At 42.9% G+C, this 25344-nt stretch overlaps 1 protein-coding gene across 6 annotated transcripts in view; it reads right to left on the bottom strand.

Moving 5' to 3' along the window:
* MCCC2 (methylcrotonyl-CoA carboxylase subunit 2) overlaps positions 1-25344 on the bottom strand; it is an 84981-nt gene that overhangs the window by 28897 nt on the left and 30740 nt on the right. For all 6 annotated transcript variants that reach the window (XR_007773341.1, XR_007773339.1, XM_050945268.1 and 3 more), the window contains 4 exons: positions 17308-17421; positions 10994-11058; positions 3586-3685; positions 1292-1387 (listed from right to left, as the gene is read on the bottom strand). Coding sequence is in view for 4 of the 6 variants with exons in the window: in XM_050945268.1 (XP_050801225.1) it covers positions 1292-1387; positions 3586-3685; positions 10994-11058; positions 17308-17421 (375 nt within the window). In the remaining 2 variants the exon portion in view is untranslated. The remainder of the gene's footprint in view (positions 1-1291; positions 1388-3585; positions 3686-10993; positions 11059-17307; positions 17422-25344) is intronic.

Here is a 25344-nt window from a genome sequence, read left to right on the forward strand (position 1 = left end):
TCAAGGGATTTTGAAATAACCATTTCATTTTGATGGTAGGCAAAAGTTAGACTGGGGGGAAAAGAACTCTTTTGCCTTATAAGTTATGCTTTACCTCTATTTTCATGAAAAGAGGGTCTCTTTTAAAGGAGATTTAAAGCTTGAGAACGTCAGGTCCCAAACTTTACACACCTTCAAAACTGAATTTTAAGCAAGTTCTTCTGTTTACGCCCACCTCAGATAGAAAAATTGTTTTTTCCAGGCATATTAACCAAAAATGGATACACTCACTATACATTTCAAAGATAGAAAAAGCTACATACATGCATTTGCCAGTCTCTTTAGAGGTACATGCATATGAAGCTTTGCTTATGTTTGGGACCTGTCATTCAACAATGGATGATCAGTTTTAAAATTACCAAGATTCGGTTTTGTGACTAATCATATGAGCATAACCAGCAAGACACATGTCAAAAGAAATGTCAAATTTAAAGAATAGGAAATTGGAGTATTAAAGTACTTCAGTGTCCCTGTAATGAAAGTGAGACTTCATGTCTCCTGGCAAAGTATTTAAAGGAGGTTTCAAGCCAGCACTCTTAACTACAGACCAAATACTGGTCTTGCAGGCAAAGTTTCAGTAAACAGGCTTTGCACATGGGACCTTATGCAAGGGGGATTGGAGAGAATACAGTCCTCCTCCCCAACCCATAAACAGTGTGTGAACTGATTGTGCAGCTGTTACTGAGGCCTTAGGGCCCTCTAAGAGCATGTTGTGATCAGTAGATGTGCAAAGTAGTGCTACATATTGTGGAGCAGCACTCTGCAGGGTGAGACCTGTTTGTGTGGCTGGGAGAGCTGAACTATTTCTGTTATGTTTGAGGCCTCCAGAATCCTTAAATCAGGACAGAATCCTTTATATTTAGCTCTACAGCATTAGCAAAAAAAGAAAGCTAAAATACTGTATCTGAGCAGTGGCCACGTGATATAGAAGACTCTGTGAATGCATTAGTTAACTGTAGTCTCGGCAACCTTTTTAAAATACTATTAAACTCTAACCTTTGTTGATGCTTTTTTCAACAGAATAATAGAAAAAAGTTACATTTTTAACAATGCATTGACATTTTACTGGGTTTACCAAAACAAGAACATTTAAAACATTAGAAGATCCTATAACAATGGAAGATTCATCAAGCCCAATAGCTGTATTCTGAAGACAAATGTTGAGGAATAAATGAAGCATGCCTTCCTGCAAGGAAATTTAGTGCAAAAAATATTTTGTGTGTGTATTTTGCAGCTACATTTTTATCTATACCTCTTTGACATCAAAGTTTCTTTTAAGCTGATCCCCAACTATTCCATATAATTCATCAGCAGGATATAAAGGTTCTTCTGGTGGTTCTACTGTCACCTGCAGCAATTTAATAAAGCTATTAAAATGACAACGAAATTATTTCACACCATAATAAGCCAAAACAGCCCAGAGAATTTACCAACTACCCTGTTCATACCTACCCTTTCACCACTCATGCTCAAATCACTCTACTCGCTTCCCGCCTTGTTTTGCATTAAGTTCAAGCCCCTTACACAGAAAGGTCTGAACAGCATCAGTCCTCATCTTCTTTCTGTCCCTAACTCCTACTACTGCACACCTCACCTCTGCCTATGGTCTACACTGACAATTCCTCCCACTTTACCAAAACTTTTACATCTTTCTGTTATTTGCATATCAGTACCCTTGTCCCCAACTAGATACCAGGGTGACTGGCACACTATAAACAGAAATATATTTTTTCCAGGCCATTACTTATGTTTATACACTCTCTCCTCCTTCAGCCAGTGTACTCTATCTCCTCAATCTGACCCTCTGACTTAAGCCAATTCCTCCGCTCGGGGTGAAAGTAACTTACAGGACTTACCAGTACTCCGGAGTCCTTAATGGGGTGGTGGGGGGCGCGCTCAACCGGAAGAGGCATGGCCTCTACAGGAAGAGGCAGGTCCTTTAAATCCCTGGGTGCTTTAAGTCAGGATTTAAAGGGCCTGGGGCTGGGGCAGTGGCAGCTGGGAGCTCCTGGCCTTTTAAATCACTCCAGAGCTACCAGCTGCAGAGGTGGCTGGGAGCCCCAGGGATGATTTAAGGGCCCGGGGCTCCAGCTGCCACTACTGCAGCAATGCCCCAGGCACTTTAAATCACCATCGGAGGGGGTTCCCAGCTGCCACCGCTACCCCGGCCTCTGGCAGAGCTTTAAAGGGCTCAGGGCTCTGCTGCAGTAGCAGCAGCCAGGAGCCCCATGCCCTTTAAATCACCTCAGAGCCCTGCCACCGCTACGCCAGGGCTCTGGCAGCAGGGCTTGGGTGGCGTTTTAAAGGGCTCTGGAGGGTAGCGGCAGTGGGAGCCCCGGACCCTTTAAATTGCCACCCAAGCCACACTGCCGGAGCCCTGGGTAGCAGCGGCAGGTGGTGATTTAAAGGGCCTGGGTCTCCAGGTGCCGCTACAGCCCTGGGCCCTTTAAATTGTCCCCGGAGCCCTGGGGAGACAGCGGTGGGGCTCCAGCAGCTATTTTAAGGGCTGGGGCAGTAGCGGCTGCGGCAACCCCTGATCCTTTAAATAGCCGCCGGAGCATGACCACCTCCTCAGGGCTATGGGGATGATTTAAAGGGCCTGGGGCAGTAGCTGCGGCAGGAGTCCCAGGCCCTTTAAATCACCACCTGAGTCCCACCACTGCTTCCCCAGGCCTCCGGCAGCAGGCCTCTGTCAGCAATTTAAAGGGCCTGAGTCTCCAGACGCTGCTAGGAGCCCCAGGCCCTTTAAATTGCCACCAGGGGAAACCTATCTGCCTCGGTACGGTGCACCGGCTCTTGCCAGTATGCCATACCAGAGCGTATTGGCTTACTTTCACCTCTGCCTCCACTACAAGCCATCCACCCTTTAAGTCAAACCTATCTTATTATTTTAAAATCAACAAGACACATGATGAACCTGAATTACTAATGATTTGACTGCACTCCCTCCCTCTCCACTTCCTTTGTTCTAAAACCCAGATTCAAGGAGGTATTTCAGCATGTACCTGTCTTTAAGCATGAGGAGGTCCCACTGAAATCAATGGGACTGACTGCTCATACGCTTAAAATTAAGTATGTTGTAGAATTGGGTCTACCATAATTTACAGTTACCCCCAAACCTCTGTTTACTCCTGCATGTAGTCCCATCAGTTTCACTGGGACTGCATACAGAAGCACATACTTGCAAGATCAGCCCTTTAGACAGATAGCTCTTAGGGACAAGAACCATGTCTTTTTTCAATGTTAAAAATGTATTTAATGTCAGATATATCAATGCACTATACAAATAATAAGGAAAAACTAGATAAACAGGGTGGGTAAGATAGTATCTCTTATTTTGAGCTACACAGATCTCCTCTTCAGCTCTATGTTATTCAAAAGCTTTTTTCACCAACAGAAGCTGGTCCAATAAAAGACATTACGTCGCCCACCATGTCTCACTAATATCCTGGGCCCAGCACGGCTATAACACAGCAAAAAAAGGAAAAATTATACATTTTAATTTAGAAAATGCATTACGTTCAAAAAAATCACATATATACTTACATCTACTTTCTTTTGGTAATTTAAACTCCTCACAACTTTCCTAGCTAGATGAAGTGCATGATTGTCATCCAAAGCATAGTGATCAGTTACACCAGATTTTCTGCACAGATGTAAATATATACATATCTATATAAAATATACTGCACACATACACACAAAAAACTGATAAAAATAAAAGTTTTTAAAATACTTTGGCCATGATTTTAAAAATTAGATGCCTAAAATGAGGCTCCCAAATCCATATTTAGGAACTTAACTTAACATACAGTTTCAATTTTTTTTTTTTTTTACTATTGTAAAGAAACCATAAAGGTGGCAGACATCATATTTGCATTAGTCTTTTCTTGCATATTTTTGCACCATCCATGTAGTTCCTTACATGGATTCAAAATACAAAGTGTTTCAATATTTAAAATAAAATCTAGTTTGAGCAGCCCAACACTTATGAGTAAGTGAACAATAAAAACCAATGCATGATGAAGAATGAAGAATTATTAGGGAACAAAAATTTCCATACTAAACTTCTAAAAAATTAGTTAAAACAGTGAATGAAAATAATTAAAATTATGGGGGAAATCTGACAGCGATTTTAAAATATTACGAATTGCCTTAACAATAACACTTCAATCACCAATAAACTGAAGTACAAATGGAGCTTATTTATTCATTGTATTATAAAGGAATACTTAAAATTTGCTTCCCCTCTCCCCCCACATTCTGAGACCATGAAAGTATATAGTTATTTCAATTTTGATGGTATAGACTCTTAAAAAAATGCTCTTCTTATCACTGGGCATTTTGATTTAGTGTAAAGTAAGCTACAGTTGACCATTAAAAAAAGAATCCTAGAAGGTATAAGATGTATGACCTTTTCCATGATTTAATAACCTAATAACATAAAACAGAGAATGCACAACAGAAATGTACGTATAATATGCATGTTATTGCAGTTGATATATAATAACAAAAACTTTATTCCAACATATGAAACCCACACTGCCATACTTACAACAATAGAATGAATCTGTCATACAAGTTTTTATAATACTACCAATTCCATAATCTCAAAAATGGCAAAATAAAAAATACCAAGTGTTAAATAAAAAACAAATCTTGAATAGCCTATGATAAAGTATTACCAGTAAAATACAACACCAGAGAGTCTGGGGATCAGAGGTCAAACATGGTACCTAGAGACTTCCTAGAGTTTCTTTAGTTATTGCATAGGGACACCATTTTCAGTACAATTTCCACTACAATCATTGGATGGGGGCTATGAGCATTAAATGTGTACATTTAAATTACTGGATCGGTAAATTATGGAAGTGGGCGTCTTCCTCTGAAAAAAGAGTTACACACCTTCTCGTAACTGTTGTTCTTCGAGATTTGTTGTCCATTTCAATCAGGTGTGTGCATGCACATGTGCATGGTAGCCAGAAGATTTTTCCCGTAACAGCCTCTGTCAGGTCAGCTTGGGTGCCTCCTGGAGTCGCGCCTTCATGGCGCTCAATACAGAGCCCTGCCGACCCATCACCCCCTCAGTTCCTTCTTGCTGGCTACTCTGAGAGAGGGGTAAGAGGGTAGGTATTGGAATGGACATGAACAATACATCTCCAAGAACAACAGTTACAAGAAGGCGAGTAACAGTTTTTTCTTCAAGTGCTTGTTCATGTCCATTCCAATTAGGTGACTCACAAGGCCGAGTTCAGGAGGTAGGGTCAGAGCCGTCCACTGACTGGTGCACTGTTCTTCCAAAGTCTGTATTGTCTCTGGCTTGCTGGGTGATCGCATAGTGCGTGGTGAAAGTGTGTATGGAGGACCACAGTGCTGCTCTGCAGATTTCCTGGGTGGAAACCTGTGCCAGGAGCGCTGTTGAAGAGTACTGAGCCCTGGTGGAGTGTGCAGTGATCAGAGGAGCGGGCACCTTCACCAGGCTGTAGCACCCACGGATGTGGGATATGATCCATGATGAGATAAGTTGAGAGGAGATAGGAAGACCTTCCATTCTGTTCACCACTTCCACACATAACTGGACCGTCTTTCAGAATGGCTTAATTCTCTCAATGTAGAAGGATAGCGCTCTGCGGACATCTAATGAGTGAAGCCTCTGCTCCCTGCCGCCGGAGTGTGCCTTAGGTTAGAATACTGGGAGGAAGATGTCCTAGTTGATGTGAAACTGGGAGAAAACCTTTGGGAGGAATGCCGGGTGAGGCCTGAGCTGAATCTTGTCTTTTAGAACCCGTGTCAGGGGGCTCTGATGTCAGTGCCTTGAGCTCAGACACTCTCCTGGCTGAGGTTATCGCTATCAGAAACACTACCTTGTATGAGAGAGAGAGCAGGGAGCACATCGCCAAAGGTTCAAAGGGTGGTCCCATGAGTCTGGAAAGGACCAGATGGAGGTCCCAAGCTGGGACAGGCTGTCGGACATGCGGGTGTAGCCTGTCGAGACCTTTAAGGAAGCAGCTGACCATAGGGTTAGCAAAGACCAAGTGGCCCTCTGCGCCTGGGTGGACGGCAGAGAGGGTGGCCAAGTGAATCCTTATTGATGACACGGACAAGATAGTCTAATAGAAATGGCACAGAGGTGAGTGTTGGGGATAACTAGTGCTGCGCCGACCAGATTGAAAATCTCTTCCACTTGGCAATGTAGGTGGCTCTCATAGAGGGTTTCCTACTGCCAAGGAGGACTTGTCTAACCATATCCGAGCAAGAAAGTTCCATTGGGTTCAGCCATGCAGCTTCCACGCCATGAGGTGCAGCAACTTGAGGTTCGGGTGTTAGAGACAGCTGTGATTCTGAGTTAGTAAGTCTGGGAAGAGCGGCACGGTGACTGGAGCGTTCACGGACATTTCCAGGAGTGATGTGTACCAGTGCTGGCAGGGCCAGGCTGGAGCTATCAATATCACCGAAGCTTGTCCCCTCCATATCTTGAGGAGCACCTTGTTAACAAGAGTGATAAGTGGAAACACATATAGGAGATGGCCTCCCCATGGGAGGAGGAACACGTCCGTGATGGAGCCCGGGCTGTGATTCAGGAAGGAGCAAAATCGCTGGCATTTCCTGTTGCGTTGCATAGCGAACAGGTCTATCTTGGGAAGACTGATGGAGGATTGAGGTCGCCGGGTCTCAGTGAAGGGACCACTTGTGGCCATGGAACGACCTGCTGAGATAATCCACCAACTCGTTCTGTACTCCAGGGAGGTATAATGCTTGCAGATGTATTCAGTGCTCTACAAAGAAGTCCCACAACATGAGGGCTTCCTGGCACAGGGGAGAGGAACATGCACCCACATTTGTTGATATAGAACATTGCCATGGTGTTGTCTGTCATAACTGATACACATCTCCCTACCAAGTGGTCTTGAAAAGTCTGGCACACAAGGTATACGGCTCTCAGCTCTCTGACATTGATGTGGGCAGCAAGTTCTGCCTAAGACCAGAGACCTTGTATCCTGAGGACTCTCAAATGTGCTGCCCAGCCCAAGGTTGACGCATCCATCACTAGCGAGAGGGACGGCTGAGGGCTGGTGAAGGGGACTCCTGCACATATTATCTGTGGGCCGAATCACCACAGGAGGGAGTCGAGTACTGTGCAAGGCAGGATTACGATCCTGTCCAAGCTGTCCCGGACTGGCTGATACACTAACGCTAGCCACAACTGAAGAGGTTGAAGTCTGAGTCCGGCATGCCGTACTACGTAGGTACAACCCACCAAATGTCCCAGGATTTTCAGGCAATTCCTTGCTGTGGTGGTCAGGAACTGGCTGAGACCTCGTATGATGTCACCAGGGGACCAAAACCTTGCTTCCAGGGGGTATGCCCTGGCTTGAGTCGAGTCAAGTATTGCCCCTATAAATTCTACTCTCTGAAGCAGGGACAATGTTGATTTTCCCTCATTCAAAAGAAGGTCCAGTTCATCAAACGTTGGCCTTATGAAGTCGACTTGTGCCTCCACTTGAGACCTGGAGTGGCCCTTGATGAGTCAGTTGTCGAGGTACGGGAACACCTGTACCTGCCGTCTGCGCAGGAACACAGCCATGACTGCCATGCACTTGGTAAAAACACGAGGCGCCACTGACAGGCTGAATAGGAGGACTGTGAACTGGTAGTGGGTGCTATTTACCACAAACCTAAGGTATTTTCCATGGGACAGAGTTTCTGCTATGTGAAAGTCCACGTCCTTCAAGTTGAGGGCAGCATTGATCCTGGATCCAATGCAGGGATGATGGAGGCCAAAGAGACCATGCAGAACTTGAGCATCTTTACGAATTTGTTGAGTTCTTGCAAGTCTAGTACGGGCCTGAATGCATCCTTGGCTTTTGGTATTAGGAAATATGGAGAATAGAAACACCTGCCTTTCTGCTCCTGAGGAACCTCCTCCACTGCTTCTAGCGAAAGGAGTGAGTGCACCTCCTGTATAAGGAGTTGCTCATCAGAAGCGTCCGTGAAGAAGGACAGGTAAAGGGGATGGAAGGGCAGGAGGGCACAGAATTCGATGGAGTATTCCCTCCCTACAGTGCGGAGCACCCAGAGGTCCAAAGTGATACAGGACCATGCACAGTAGAAAGGGGACAGTTGGAAGGAAAAGGTAGATCCAGTTTTTGTTCTGGTGTACCATCCTTGACTATACCTTTAAAAGGCCAGTTTGGGGCCAGAAGGTGGTTTGGGTTGGCCAGAGCCTTGGCCTAAGGATGGGTGCAGCCTTTTTCTGCCATTCCTATTCCTCCTCCGGGAGCCATCCTGTTGGTAGAACTGTGGAGAAGGTTGAGGCCTGAAAGGTTTCTGCTGCTTGACAGGAGTGTGTAGGCCCAAGGATTTAAGGGTGGCTCTAGAGTCTTTTAGGCAGCATAGCCTTTTATCAGTCTTCTCTGAAAACAGAGTCACACCCTCAAAGGGGAGGTCCTGTATGGTCTGCTGAGTCTCGTACAGGAGACCTGAGCCCTGGATCCAGGAGCCCCTTCTCATGACCACTCTCGTCAAGGAGGGAAGCTCGGGAGATCAGCTTGCCCTCCTCAAACACGGCTGAAAACTTGGCATGGGAGTCTAGAGGAAGCAACTCTGCAATTCTGCCATTGCAATAGAGGTATTAAAAGAGTACTGACTGACAATAGCCTGTTGGTTGGAAATATGAAGCTGCAATCCACGCATGGAATAGACCTTCCTCCGAAAAGGTCAAGTTTTTTAGCCTCTCTGTTTTTAGGGGAGGGGCTTTGAAAACCTTGCTGCTCGTGCTGGTTAGCAGCATCCACAACAGCGGGTGGGAATAAAGATGTTCATAACCCTTACAACAGGACACAAAATATCACTGTTCATTATGCTTGGCAGTGGGTGGCAATGAGGCTAGGGTCTGCAACGGGGTTTTGTTGGTGCTTGCGATAGTTTTTATGAGCAGTAGGGTAATACAGGAAAGTCCAGAGAGCGCAAGGATAGCCACCATGGGATCAGAGTCCTCTATTACCTCCTCTGCCTTGATGCCAAAACCCTGGGCCACACGGTGTAGCAAGTTTTGCAACACCCGATTGTCCTCAGGCGCCGGGACTATGGTGGTACCAGCCAGTGCATCGTCCAGCAATGACGAGGAGGAAGCCCCAATAATGACAGCTGCTCCCTTCCATCGGCACCCAATGGTTCCCGTGACTTTCGGGGATCCAGTGCAGGAGCAGACACGGACAGTGCCGTGCCTGGTCATGGGGCTGTCAGCACTGAACTTGGTGCCGTGTCAGCATCGGCGGCACCCCTGGTGGTGCCATCAGTGCCGGGGTCGCTGTTGGCACTGCTGGTGGCAATGGAGCTGCTGTTGGGGCCGGTGCTGATGTTGGCGCCGAAGCCATGGTTGGTGCCAAAGCCGGCGACGGTGCTGCAGCCGATGGTGTCAATGTCGGTGGCAGTGGTTCAGTGGCTGGTCGCTCAGCAGGTGGGATAAAGGTGGCCGAAGCCACTGAAGTTGCCGCTGAACAGGACCGTTGGCATCTTCCCTGGCTCTGGTGAAAGGCCCAGGGAGTCCAGAAGGGCTACTGAGAGGGATTCTGCCACTGCGGTGGCCACGGCACCGGGTAAACCTGTTTGTCCCGCTGTGACCTGGACCTCCTGCTCCTGCTCTTATCGGAAAGGTAGGTATCTGACTCCGACTCCAAGGTCTCCGAAAACAAAGACCACGGAGGAGTCGTGCTTCAGGGCAATGAGCGTCGGCAGCTCAAGGACTGACTGGATTCTCTCTCCAGAAGTGTCGGTGCCAGAGGGTGCCATGGAGGAGGAGAGCGCCGGGACATCATCGCCAGCTTCCTTCTTGATTATACCAGAGGTCGGAGCCACCTCTGTGCTAGGGGACGAGAACGGTGCTGTGAGATGCAGCAAGTCTTGAGCTGCTTTGAAAGCCTCCGGTGTCAAGGGCAGCAGCAGTTGCTGGTCAGTAGAGTCCAGCGATCACATTCAGCCCAGACTCAACTGCCTCACCTGCGCAGGAGTCAATGCAGCCCTGCCCAGGGACCTAGTGCTGTGGCCCAACTGGGGTCTCACAGCCGTTCGCTCCTTAGACTTAGCCTGTGGAAGAACGCTCTCTCTCTGGCTTGTTCCTCTTCTGTGGTACTAGCAACTGAGACTGGTGCCTGGCCGACTGGCTGCGGGAGGAGCCCTGCCAGTCTCAGGAGTCATCCTTTTTGCCCTGGGATGATGGTGCCGGGGCACTCTGCGCCAACTTGCTGTGTGTGGGGTCCCCTGACCCGGGGTTTGAGTAGGGGTGAAGAGCTGCCGCCATTAAGAGAACCTTAAGCTGCTGTTCCCTTTCTTTAATAGTTCTGGGAGGGAACTCGTGGCAGATCCTACACCAGTCCTTTTGGTGATCTTACCTTAGGCGCCTTGGACAAGAAGTGTGGGGTCACTCTTTGGCATGCGCTTAGCGCAAACCTCACATATTTTGAAACCCAGGGACCATGGGATACCCCAGTTCCGGGGAGTTGGAAGGGGGGGAACCCCCAACTAACTTTAATTATAATACAACTAACTACAGAGAACTATACACGAAAAAACAGAGATAAAGGCACTTGCTAAGCAAGTGCTATGGGACATTCCAGCTAACCGTCACTGGTGGTAAGAAGGAACTGAAGGGACGGCGGGTTAGCAGGGCTCTATACTGAGCACCATGCACAACTCCAGGGATGCCCAGGCCAACCCAACAGAGGCTGCTATGGGAAAAATCTTCTGGCTACCGTGCATGCGCACACACCTGACTGGAATGGACATGAACAAGCACTCAAAGAATTAGTTACTGGTCATTGCTGGAATAGGATACTAAATGAGGTAGACCAACCTGCTACAGAAAATCTTTTGATCAGTTCATTTTTAGCCCCATTAAAAACTAAAGGGGGTGTGTGGAAAATGACAAGCCCCAGGGGGGGTTTGTTTATTTTACCGGCAGTGAAGATCAGCACCTCCAAGATCCTCCGCTGATACCTCCTCACCAGTTGCCGCTTTAACCTATGGTATATAAACAGCAGAGTCAGGGAAAGAGTTTGCACTTACTTCACATGAATGTTTAGAAAAGTTTAGTAATAAAAAAAGTTCCTCTCCAAATGTTTCTTCACTAATTAGACTCAGTCATGTTTCCGCAATATTTTCCCACTATAGTATTTAAAATGTGCTAAGGTGATCTTTTTCAAATTACCCAAATTTCATGGAATTCATACCTTCATTATTCAGCATTTACACTTAAGTTCTATATCCACAAAGCAATTTCCTATACTAATGTGTGTGGGTATATGTGTTACCTGACCATTATTTTTTAGATTAAAAATGGTTCACGCTAATACTCTATTGATGAGTAATAACTTTTACAAGGTATGCATTAGGTGATGGTTTTAATCTAGCTATAGGTATTCTGCTCTTTTTCACAAAGCTAATAAGTTAATGTCAAATGGGATGCTCTGCTGTATCCATAAACGTTCGAAGTAAGAACCACAAATGTCAGACTTGCACTCAGTTTCTGGAAGATACCAATGCCAAAATTAAATAATTCCTTTTTCATTAGACAAACCATTTCGCTACTTGCACATGGTACTAGCTTATACATTTTCGGATTCAAAATCTACTCTAATATTCAGTTATTTTCTTGACAAACTCTTTTACAAATTTCAAATGTTTAATTTAGTTATTCTATTATTAAGCTCAAAACAATCATGCATTACTGAGTCTTGTCTCACACTTAGAAAATAATTTAACAAGAAACCCTTTCTAAAAAGAGTACCTTCATAAAGGAATACTATCTGAATTAAGTGTGATCTTCCTAAAAATAACTAGAAGGTGTGAAGTAACCTATTACATGAGGAAGACTGTGGTGACGCTGGGGATGGACACCTGGCTAGTTCATAAAATGTTTGATAGAATATGCAACTAAAGTTTCACTGGCCGCACACCAAGCTCTGACACCTCATTGGACAAAGACGTAGAGTGTGGGAAGATACTTTCAGTGAGAATAGGAAGATACCTACTAGCTATGAAACTGAAAAGTGGTTTTATTGGTATCACAGACTGAGATTATGACAAGAATCTGCACATTGCCAGAGGACTGATAAGAAATCTGTTATGTGATGGACAGATTTCTTACAGTGCAACATGCAGGTAACTGACGACTTATCTTTCCAAGAAGTTTTGGCCCTGGGCCCCATGGTCAGGCTAACTTGTAAAAACACTAGATCGTCCTTTGCTTCAATGGATTTTGCCTTGATGTGTGTTCATTGTAATATCCCCCTAAACCTCAAGTGATATATAGACATCATCTGTGAATTTCCTCTGAAATGCTAGGAGGGAGTTTATCACCTTCTTAGAATGTGTGATTCTACTTCTTTCCTTTCAGCTTCCCAGCTGATGAGTTAGGCAGCACTGGATTTTGGTTCAGGAAAAATCCCTGTATCACATTTGGGGTGCAATTCAGACCAGTAAGGGGTTGTGTCAGCACCTGCTGTGAAACTTGGGGAGCATCACAATGATTTGCTGCTGTAGCTCTCAACCTGAGCTCCTCACAAACAGCATGCAGGTCATACCCTAAGTGTCTGCATATAGCTGCAGCCTGGCAACAACACTGATCTCAGCAGCCTTGGATACTACCTGCAGGGTGACCCAACACATCCCCAGTCCCAAATTGTCCCTCAAAATGTGTCTTCTGCACTGTCCAGCCCCTTCCTGAACAGTCCTGATATTGTAGGACCATTGCTCCTGTGAGAGAACAATATCCAACAGTTTGCTAATTTAAAGTTTGAATGTAAAACTGGATTAGTTTGATTAAAGAATAAACCAAGTTTATTTAACTACAAAGAGATTTTAAGTGACTACAAGTACAAGGCATTAAAGTCAGAAATGATTACAAGATAAAATGCTTTCTAATGCTAAAACTTAAACTAGACTTGGTTCAAGATCAATTACCACATGCTCACAGCAACAGGACTGAACAAATTTCAGGTCAGGATCTCTCCCAAAGTCAAATGGCTACTTCCTTTGTCTACTTAGGTGGGGGTGAGAGAGAGGAGAGAGAGAGAGAGAGAGAGAGAGAGAGAGACCTTGAGGTGGTTTTGCCCCTCCCTTTATAGTCCAGGCACCCTTTGAAATGTATTTTCCTGAGGGTTACCTCTAAGTAAAGTTCATTCCTGCTGTGAGGTTGGAGTCATGGAGTCTCATGGTGAAAAAGGTTCTATGCTGTTTGCTAAAATATATATCGATCTGTTACCGTGACGAGAAGGTTGTCAGATAAGGTTAGACTTTCACTTGAAGGAGGGATCATACGGCATTTGCGAATAAATCATGTAGAATTTATGAGTCCAAAAAAGGAGAGTTCTGTATAGAAAATACTTCTTACTATAGCAAAAACTAAAGTATTTCTGGGCGACTCTCCCCAATCATATTTTCAGTAGGTCTCCAAGAGGCTTAATTCTGGGAAGTTTAGCTGAGAGTCTGAGCTATCTCATTGAAAGCCTCAGCTTTACAAAGTTCTCCTCTTTAGAGGATCTAAAGGGCAGAATCTAAAGGGCAGAATCTCACAGGAGAGGTTTTAAGACTTTACGTTGCCCCTTTTGAGGGCAATTTCCTTCACCAGTCCCTGGGCCAAACCCTGTGAGGGGAAGAGCATGTTACCAGGGAGACTGAAAAGAGAGCCTGCAGACAAATATCTTGTACATCTCCCTATGGAGAATACAAGATATTTGTCTGCAGGCTCTCCTTTTCAGTAGTAGCACTTTGGCCCAGATCCTCCAAGGTGTTTACGCTCCTAACCTCTACTGATTTCAGTAAGTTAGGAACCTTAATACCTTTGAGGACCTGAGCCTTTATGGTCTTCTACAGGACCCCTGGAGCCTGGAAGGGGAAAGGAGGTAGGTACATCTCCTAGGGAAGGAGATCTGAATCATTTAGCCCCATGCTCCCTACTGCTGGGTCTGGACTGACTGGGGACCATCCGCACAGAATGAGAAGTGAGCCAGAGTCACTGGTGACAAATAACTCATCAGTATCAGAAAGGCCCCATCATAGCAGTGGAGGCCTTGCAGGTAAAATGGTTTGTTGGAAGGGGGGATGCTTATGACCTTTTCAACCATCTGATCACAGACCTTGCTGGCGCTGGCTGTGGGCAGGAATCTTTTACTCTTGGTTGCTGTCGGGGATCTTGCTTTCCCCAAAATTCAGGAGGGCTCCAAAAATCAGACACCTGTCTCTATACTACTGTTTCTGGCATGATCTCAGTAAAAGGACATTCCCTGTAACCTGCCTGACTCTTGCCATGGACCTTGCTCATTCTCTGGCTGGGAGCCTGGTTCCCTGTAGCCTGCCTGTCTTGTCATCGACCTCACCCACATGGCGGCTGGGAGTTAGTATCTCTGTGGCCCGCTTGACCACCTAAGCATGTACCTTGCACACGCCAGCCGGGAGAAGGTTTCCCTACAACCCATTTGTTTTTTGTGAATGGGAGGGGAGGGGAGGGGAGGTGCTGTCCTTCAAATCCTCCTCAGAAAGCCAAAAGATACACGTTTTTAGTTTAGCAATTTTGAGATGACCCTCAAAGTCAAAAAAGAAACAGAGAATTAGTTAAAAGTATTTTACAAATATTGTCAAAGGTCCACTCCAAAGAGAGACTTAGAGTCTACCATGTATGCTGCTTAGAGGCAGAGAATTCTGGACAGTTCTTTCTGAGGGGTAGTCCTAAGCACAGGCTCAGAGTAAAGATTTGGTGTGCCCTAGTTGCCATGGAGATGAAGAACAGCCCACTGTGCAGACCATCTGACATAGAAGGGGCTGAGAATAATCTAAAACTTAATGTTTTAAGGAAGTGTTTAGTTCATTTAGGTATTTATAATTATACTGATCATTATGGAAAGCTAGAGTGTGAAAAAAGAAAATAAAAGATTTTGGACCTGAATTTTATATATTATAATGTAATTGTTAATTCAATACAAACATAGAAATTGCCATGCTATATCAAAAAGTGATCCATGTAGTCCAGAATGTTGTCTCTGACAGTGGTCAGTGCCAGATGCATCGAAGGAAGATGCAACAAACCTCCCAGTAGATAGTTACGGGATAACCTGACAATAAGAGAAGCTTCTTGATCACTTCCATTAAACAGTGGTGGCTTATGCCCTGAAGTAATTTATCCTTCCTAATATAATTATGGATGTTATCTCTAGACACATAAATGTCTAATTCTTTTTAATCCCACTAAGCTTTTTCCCTCAATAAAAGGTTACATGGAGTATCTGGAAAGAATCATCAGGTCTTGCTGACATTTCTGTTTTCAAGTAACATGTCTGTTCACATTTATGCCATTGTCCATAAGAAAATCCCAATCATCTTTCTAACTAAGATAGATAAAATAAGTGTCCATAAAAGTCCTTAATCTGAGGAAAATTCTCAGTTTACATATAATCAATAAGCTACCACTCTGGTGAACAGGATTAACATAAGGTAGAAAAAGGAAAAAAAGACTGGATTAATGCATTTTAAATGACATAATTAGTGCCTGAGAAATTCTAAAAGGAAATGAACAACAAATCAATTAGCACTAAATGGCACAGTTTCGTCATTCAGGACTTGCTACCGTTTATTACATTTGTTTATGTTGATTCCTTTGTTCTTTTCTTCAAACTGGAAAATCTCCATTGAAATAAAAACACAGAAAATACTTTCCCAGGCTAAACACCAACATGATTTTGTGCTTCATTTCCCTCCCACCCACACATTTCAATTATGTTTCTGCTGACAGGTTTGGAAAGAATTGTTAATGTTCAGCAACTATCAAGTTCACAAAGAACTATGTTTAATAACTATATATGCTTATTTTTGAACCCCACAGAAGTTATAAACTTACCCATAAATGGAGTCAAGTAAATTTACAAAATGCTGAAGTACCTGATTAATAGGACTAAATAAAACTAAGGTGAAGGGAATGGCTTCAAATGTCAGGGTGGACAGTGGGAATAAGAACAATGCCATTCAAATAAAAATAGAATGTGAAAAAATGGCCAGTAGCAGAATTTTACACTGGCAGGAGAAAAGTTATGGAATCATGCACAACTGATCGGTGAAAAATTTTCCTTAAAAAAAATAAATCTTGTTTCCATCTAGCTATACTTAGAAATGATATTGCTATATGTTCCCTGTGACCTAACTGGCTGACCCAAGCAAACTCCCTCACCAGAGTCCTCCATCGCTGTATACCTAGGAATTGGGTAGTGTGATGTAATCAGCAATAGAGTTAACATCTGATTTCCCCATTCATACAAGCACTTTTGAGAGATATTTGGTGTCTTCTAATTTTAGGAAACTGTAGCCCCTCAGATTGTTCCCAAAACACTCCACCATCTCGCAGCAGAGTATAGTGCTGCATCACATCACTGCGTTTAACAATATAGTTTATTGTGGAATAAACTATTCCAGAATCATTAATGTGCTTTGTGAGCACGCAAATTATTCCAGAATGAAGTCACTTTTATTCTGAAATACAGCATCCAAATGGAACACCTATTCTGCTCAACTTCCCCATGTAGACAAGCCCTCAGTTCTAAAAGGTCCTACACATTAAATCCTGGCCCCCTTGAAGTTCATGGCAAAAGTCCCACTGACTTTGATGGAGACAAGATTTTATCTATTGTTTTTAGCATGTCATCTATTTCCAGTGCTTCTTGTAAAGTGGGGAGTCTACCTAATTCCTTATTTAATTAATTGTATTCTACTGATTTTTTAACAGTTAACATTCAGCAAATAGCACATCTTAACTTTTTTTCTAAATTGCATCCTGTAGTTAATTTAAAGTAGAATTGCCTGCCTAAGGCTTGGCCTACACTTAAAATTCATACCAGCAAAACTATGTCAGTTAGGGGTGTGATTTTTTTTATTTTTTGTTTTATTAACCAACATTGCTATGTCAGAATAAGCCCTAGAATAGATGCAATTATATTGGCAAAAAGCGCTTTTGCCAGGATAGTTTGCTTCTCTCTTATGAAAAGCTTAATGTGATCTCATTAATATACTTGTTATACTGCTACTGCAGATAAGTATGAGAAAGAAAAGGTTTGATTTTAAATTTTTAAAAGTCAAAAGTAATCTTAATAATTAATAGTTACTCATTTCTTGGAGCAAAACTGGTCATAGAGAAAGGCTGAGTTACTTGTACAGCTGTACAATTTGCAGACACGCAAAGGCAGAAATTGTTTTAAATTATGTTGCTAAAAAGATGTGTCTACTTACCAATGGAGGTCCTCCCAAGAAAATTGTTCCCTGCTTGCCAACTATTATACTTTCATCAGCCATTGCAGGTACATATGCTCCTCCTGCTGTACAGGATCCCATTACTACTGCTATCTGAAGGAAAAACAGCAATATAGATTATCAAATCAGTCTAAACTCTTTGAAATTCAAAGGCACCTGTACACTAATCTCTATTGTGCAGATTTTGTCAAACGCTCACTAGAAGTGACATGAGATCACTAACGTCTATGCAGACAGATAAGACCTTTTTCTGTTTTTTTTTTTTAGCATTTCTTTGGAAACTACATGGAATCTCTGTAGGTATGTTTCTTACCCACATAGTCCTAGCATCTGAGGGCTTCCCCATTATTTAAACCAAATCCTCAGCTGGTGAAAATCAGCATAGCTCCACTGAAGTCAAAAGCTGAGATCAGCTGATATACACAAAGCACAAAGTCCCTAGGTTTAAGTGTCTGAGGACTGAAGGCAGGACATTTTCAGAGGAGGTGCCTCAATTTCAGTGAGAATTAATTTGCTCCTCCAAGGGGTCTACCAACAAAGCCTACGTTTGTTGACCTTAGTAACAAAACATAAAGCACACCTCTTTTCTCAGGCTTTTGCCTGATATGGTATTAGTGTCATGTTTATTTCTAATGGTGAGGTAAAGTCTACTTATTATTACACCACATACAGTTAATTTAGTGGCATTTTTAAAAGAACTGGCTTTTTCCCAGATACCACAGTGAGGGGTGGATTGTTATAAATCCAAAACCAAATGTATATATATATATAAAAAAAACCAGTGAAGCAGCCTGTGATACTAGAGTGAAATTTTCTCTCAGCTCCAGTTTCAAGAAGGATTCACAAGAAAGTAAATCCTTTCGAGGCACACTGATGCAGGCACAGAAATGCCAGGGAGTGCAAAGCATACCATTGTCTAATGTATTATTATTTGCTCTCACACCTACTGAAAATACAGTTTGAACCACAAAAAGAGATTGGGATAATATTAATAAAAAGTGAAAACACACAATCTTCCACTGTTACACATTGGCAATAACTTAATGGCTGCTATCAGCAGTGGATTACTGATTCCTGGGGCTCCTGGCCAGAGCAAGTAGCGGGGGCCCCTCGCAATCCATTCCACCAGTGGTCCTGCCCCTGTTCTGCCCTCTCTGCCTGTGGCCCCACCCACAGCCCCACCTCTTTCTGCCCCTTCCCCGGGGCTTTGCCTCATTCCACCCAGGGTCCCCCCCCTTACTGTCCCCCCACCAGCAGCCCTGCAACTTGTTTGCTACTTTCTGGCCCCCACTACCCCGCACTGCAGCCCCAAGATCAGAGAAGCTCTGTCCTCCTGCCACAACCCCAGCAGGGTGTGAAAGCTCCCTCAGCCCTGAGGCAGCAACAGGTAGCAAGAGCTCCTCTAGTCCTCGAGCCACAGCAGGGGTTCTGGTGCTGGGGCTTCCCCTGCAACCTCACCACCACCACTACCACCACCGCGCTTCTGCAAGGGACCAGGCTCAAGACAAATTTTAATTTTTCTGCCGAAGAACGGGGTCAGACACAGGGGCTTCCCCTGCCATCCGCTGGCTTCTGCCTGGGATAGGGGGCACTGGGGGCTTCCCCTGCTGCCCCCCAGCTTCTACCAGGGAGTGTGTTTGGGGAGTGTGGGGGCTGCCCTGCCTGGCACTACTGTCGGGGAGTGAAGCTGGGGGGGAGCACGGGGGCTTCCTCCACCCTGCCCGCCCGGCATGGGCCCTGTAGCTAATCTGCCACTGGCTGCTATTAAAAAGCAAATGCACTCTTCAAAAACAGATGGTCGGGGGCTTCACCTGCACCTGAAACAGGACTGAATGATGCCATTACACCTCCTAGCATGGAGTCAAAAGGAGCTTTTTCAGCAGCTGGCATCTGTGCACCAAATTACAGCCAGGACAGAGTGATGAATCAATGGGACTTTCTCTTACACATTTTATCAGACGTCATCAGGTATCCACAAGCCTAAAGGACGACTCCTTAAGAGTACCATTTATGATGGTCGCTCCCCCCGCCCATATCTCCCCCTGCCCGGGGCTTTTTTTTTTTTTTTTTTCAAAATGACAAATTTTATTTTTTATGATGTTGTTGTGTTTGATATACAAGTTGTGTTAATCGTTTTTCAACATAAATATGGGATTTCAAAATTCTGGGATCCAAAGTAAAACAGATCTCCAAATCGCTAGACTATAGAGCTAGTTAACTGTTCGTATTCCTTTGTAGAATCTCATGGAACCTTCCAGATGATCTGAGAACTACATTTTCCTCAGATCTCCTAGAATGTTGTCAGTCATGCCCTCGCAGGTATATAAGGGGCAGGGGCATCGCCACTCAGTTAGTGAGATATAAGAACAAACTGAAGTGAAGTGAGAGCCTAGCAGCAATATTGCAAACCTTGTTTTATTGTATAACTGTGAAAGTGTACTTGTGTTTTAAGACTTGAAAAATGTAAGTAGTGATTAATAAAGAATATATTTAAACAAGATGCCAGAGATATCCATCGAACTCCTATCTAGGCAACAACATGAAAGCAATACTATTACTTTTTTTGCCATGCTTACCACATAAGACTTTTGCTCTCCCTAATACTGTCTGTCTTCCCCTAAAGAAAATAAAAGATGCCTTCAGGAGCTCAATGTAGGAAGAGAAAAGCTCAACTGCAATCTAGTTTGTTTGCAGCAAGGGGCAAATTTGATGGGAAAATATCTGAAACAGAACACAGACCAGGCTGAACATCTCACTAATTTCCTTAGTTTGGTAGAGCTCCTTGGGAAATAAGATGTTATGTGTGAGCACCTATGTCAAGTAGTTTGTAAAGAAGCTATGGACCATTACTGCAAGAAAACAATTCAAATCTAATTGATTGACCTTATGTTATCAAGCACCTTCCTTGCCATAAGGTCAGTGGACAATTCTACTGGAAAAGGCTTAATAGAATTATTTATAAACATTTTGAATGAAAACAAAATAAAAGCTACAGCCAAAGGCTACAACAACAGTGTGAACATGAAGGGAAGAAACACTGGTATCCAGGTAAGAATCCTTGTGCTGAATCCAAGAGTTTTCTTCATATATTGTGGCTGCCATTCCCTCAATCTGGTTGTGTCAAATGCATCTTCTTTAGATTCAGTATCTCTCTTCAGACTACTACAAAAGGATATATGTCCTGTTTTCAGCATCAACAATCAGGTGAAAGATCCTCATGGACAATATTACAAATCTGACCGCAAAGCAACTAAATGATACTTGCTGGGAAAGCTGCATTGACAACATAAGGCCAGCGAGCTACCAAGTGACTGAGGTTTATGATGTCCTGATGAAACTGGCGCAATCGCCAGGCCAGAATCTGACACAAGGTGCAAAGCCTGGCAAACCAGATCACTGACTTCAAATTCCTAATCTCAGTGTGATTTAGCACAATATCTTGTTACAGGAAACATTGTAAGCAAGGCATTACAAACTCGGACGATGGACATTGAGACTGCTACTATGAGAAGCTGCCTTGATTTCGCTGAGGCTTACAGAGACCACAGATTTGAAGATGCCATAACTGCTGAGAAAGAAATGGTGGAAAACTTAGGAGTTGAGCCTGTCTTCAAGGAAACTCATATTCATTGGAAGAAGAGACAGTTTGGTTCAAGGGCAAAGATGAGGTATTGGGAAGCTAAGAAAAAAAATTCAAGAGGGAGCTTTTTTTTGCTCAATCATTGACACTGCTCCAGTGCCCATCAAAGAAAGTTTCGGACAAATGAAGCAGCACAAAAAGACCAAGGGGGTTTGTATGACCTTAGTAAGCTTTCAGCGTACAGAAAAATACTCTTTAGCAATTGTACAGACCTTCACCAGACACTGAAACCTGGGAAGTCTTCAGATGTCATTGATAAAGACCTCTATATCAAATTGGACAACATCCATCACATTGCCACATGGCAAGCACTCTCCCCTCCAACTTCTCCAACTCATTCATCATGCAGAGCTGAAGGACACTTTTCCTAATCCACTGTTCCTGGATAGCTTTGAGGATTCTTCTCATGCTGCTGGTCACAGTTGGGAGTGGTGAGTGCAGGTTTTTGAAGCTCAGCTCATTAAAAAATATTTTCGATCGATGCTGGCCAACGAGTGACATCACTTGCTATTTTATCGCCTGAAAATGCCACTAGTCAGTCTTTGGATCTCTCTGATGATGTACTTCAGTTTGTGATAGCGAAGGTGAGAAAAGCAACCTTTTGAACTAAAAGATTAGGGTTAACATTCTAACATGCCAGCAATGCCCCTCTGCTATGTACAAACTGGACAGTCACTACGGAAAAGGATAAACAGACACAAATCAGATATTAGGAATGGCAATATACAAAAACCTGTAGGAGAACACTTCAACCTCCCTGGCCACACTATAGCAGACCTTAAGGTGGCCATCCTGCAGCAAAAAAACTTCAGGACCAGACTTCAAAGAGAAACTGCTGAGCTTCAGTTCATCTGCAAATTTGACACCATCAGCTCAGGTTTAAACAAAGACTGTGAATGGCTTGCCAATTACAAAACCAGTTTCTCCTCCCTTGGTTTTCACATCCCAACTGCTAGAACAGGGCCTCATCCTCCCTGATTGAACTACCTCATTATCTCTAGCTTGCCTGCATATATATACCTGCCCCTGGAAATTTCCACTACATGGATCTGACGAAGTGGGTATTCACCCACGAAAGCTCATGCTCCAAAACGTCTTTTAGTCTATAAGGTGCCACAGGATTATTTGCTGAATCTAAGGTTGTCACCTATTGTAACACCATTTAATACTGGTCCACCCAACATTGGTGTATAGTTCAATTTCTTGATGTTAGTATATTTCAATTATTCTTAAAATTCAAGTTTCTATAAGCTTAGAGGAAACAATTTTTTTATTTGCTTATATATGGCATGAATAAATACAGATTTACAGATCCTAGCGTGCAAATTTGTCGTTTTATAAGACAGGGATAACTCATGCATGCAAATCAAGCATCAAAGTCATGAAATGGGCTACAAATGCAATAAAAAATAATGTAGTCAAAAGTTTAACAAATGGAGGAGGTGCTGAAGATGCTCTCACCTGGGACACCATTTGGTCAAGGGCTGGCCCTGATCATAGTAGAACCTTCTACACTTAAAAATCTACGAATCTAGAAAGAGAAGCGTTTGAGTTCTACTGTGACACTAGTGTTATAGAAAGCGAAGGCAATATGTGAGCTAAAAAGTTGTTTTTGAGGATGCTCTTTCTTGCCCAAGAGAAACAGTTTTGTCTGTCTAATCACAGTAAATTGAGAGAGAACCACAAGTTTAGTTGGTCAAAGTGCTTTGTTAGGAAATTTTAAAGTATATTATTTCACAGCTGCTTTTTGTTTAAATGGAAAAAAAAAAACAAGGTTGCTGAAAGTAGCACTCAGAGTGGAAAACACGTTCAAAAATAAATTCTATCTTAATTAGTAACGGAGTATAATCAAGGTTGGTACCCACTCTAGATTCATTTCAGTAGAAGAGAAATAAGAATAGTCAAGTAGAATAAGATTCTTTTCTAGTGTTGCCCAATTAGATTAAACTCCAGTTGCAGCAACAGTCTTTTGCTGCGGAACACAACAGATTTTCTGCAGCAAGCCAAGAACAATTATCTCCCATGTCAAAATGATTAACAGAAAGAACAAAAATAATCTAGCACCACATTTTCTCAATATAAGTCTAAGAAAACATCTTGTCAGACAAGAAAGATAATCTAAGTCACTGCTATGCATTAATAGATTTTCAAAACACAAATAACTGCCCTTGGAAATAAGGATTAAAAACAAAAACTTTCAGGGAAAGCAAAGAGATCTTGATTGAGAATCTAAAACAAGCCTTAACTAATAAGAGCTATAGTAAAAATGTTTTCCACTTTTCTTTTCCTCTGTAAATGCTTTCAGAAAACTACCACTGTTGCCATATTAAACTGAGGGATAGATATGTTTTGACCAAAAGTAATTTCTTTCCTGCAGTCAGTGTTTTGCTTATATAAAACCCAATATATTTCCTCTATTTTGATGCCATATAATGGTCAAATGATGAAAACTATAGCACTATAAATGTATTATATTTTGAATGTGTTTAAGTGTTAGACATTTGATTACTTCAGAGTATTAAGGAAAATACTGAACATGATTTAAAAAAAAAATGCTTTACAAGCAGGGACCCTGCTAAAAAAATCAAGATTTCTCCAGCCCGGTTTTTCTTGCTTTGAACTTTCCTGTTTTGAGTCACTACCTTCACACTACAATCCCTTTGCTGGATAATGACTGGAATCACTTTGGTGCTAATTATCTAGGCTTCTACTGATTGAGGTCTGGTCTACACTTACAACTTAAATCGACATAGCTTTAACACTCAGGTGTGTGAAAGATCCACACCCCTGAGCACCTAATGCCTGATGAAGAAGCAAGTAGGGGAATGGAAGAATGCTTCATGAGGAGGCAGAGTTCCTATAGCGACGAAAAAACTCCTTCCATCGCCATAGTCTGTGTCTACATTATGGCATTACTGTGGCATAACTACGTTGTCATAGCTATGTCACTATAGCACCTGTAGTGTACACACAGCTTAACACAAAGTACTCCATCTACACAGGATGGAACCACTTCCACAGCATTCTCAGTCTCCCGCCTGGCTGCTAATTCTTTCTATGCTCCCTAAAGCCTTCTAGTCTCTTTCAAGAACTACAAGGAACCCATGAGGAGAATAAAGTTAGTTAAAACTCCTTCCAAACAAATCACTCACTGATTCAGCACCATAGCAATGTAACTATCTGTTGACTCATGTTATTCCACTGAACTGGTGGGACACCAATTATACCTAGCAGAAAAGGGTGCCAGAGGCTGCCTCTGCCCTGTTTTCCATAGAGGAGGCATTCAGTAACAATCATATGTAGGAGTACTGAGGAAGAATAAAGCTAAAATAGTAGAAAGCAGAACTTACTAAAAGCAATACTAGCAGTTGGCGACATTCCTCAATATGCCATAGTAGAGCTGAATGAGATCTTCCAAGTTCAGTTTGAAATGGGTTCACAAGAGAATAGTGTGATTCATAATTTCCCCCCCTAATATTATGTAAGAATTGTTTTTCATAGGTTCTCAGACCCTGAAGTTAAAACAAGAATTAAATTTAAATGAATCAAATTTTTCCTATCTATGGTCTAATTTCATTGTAAATCATAGCCAAGCTTCAGGTTCATCAGCTTTGTGCCCACTCGCATGCCTGCTGGAACTGAAGGCTGGACTAGGCCTCATCTTCAATAAGAGAAGAACTTACTATTCTCAAGGAAATTGTATTCCAGTTTTACAAAGGGAAATAAGTTTTTTTTATTTTATCATAATAAAAAGAGACACTGACTGTTAAGCAGAGAAAATAGCAAATGTAACATTGTACTTTTGGCTGCTTCCTGCCACCGGCCAGAAGGAAATGCTCTTTTCCAACTTCCTCACCTGCATCAGAACAGTCAGTCAGTCTCTCTCTGTCTCTCTCAGAATCCAAACAGAAATGGCTTCAGCTGGACCAAGTTGTCCCTCTAGATTAGAAGGCATAGCCTCAGCCAAACAAAGAAAGGAGAAAAACCCATGTGCTTTCTACTGTAAAATTTATTCGAATAAACCAGGTTCAAAATAAAAATATACCAAAAATAGGATCCTGAAAAAAAGACCTAGTAACAATATCCACAGAAAGCAAAAAATTAGCAAACCCTACACTCCTCTAATATGCCCAAGATTCCAGTTGTCATTTCCATGAGTACAGTTTTTCTAATTAGGTGAGCTATTCTGCCAAGTTTGTTAATCCTCCTTCCAGCCTAGATATCAATATATTGAATGCAGCAATGAATACAGAGAATTAAGTGCTCATGTTACCAGTGATATCACTATCTAAAACATGAAGACCCCCAAAACATTTCAAATTGAGACATTATGACTAACAGTAATTCTATCAATCATTAATACATTAGAAAATGAC

Source organism: Gopherus flavomarginatus, chromosome 3, assembly GCF_025201925.1.
Source record: "Gopherus flavomarginatus isolate rGopFla2 chromosome 3, rGopFla2.mat.asm, whole genome shotgun sequence".
NCBI lineage: Eukaryota > Metazoa > Chordata > Testudines > Testudinidae > Gopherus > Gopherus flavomarginatus.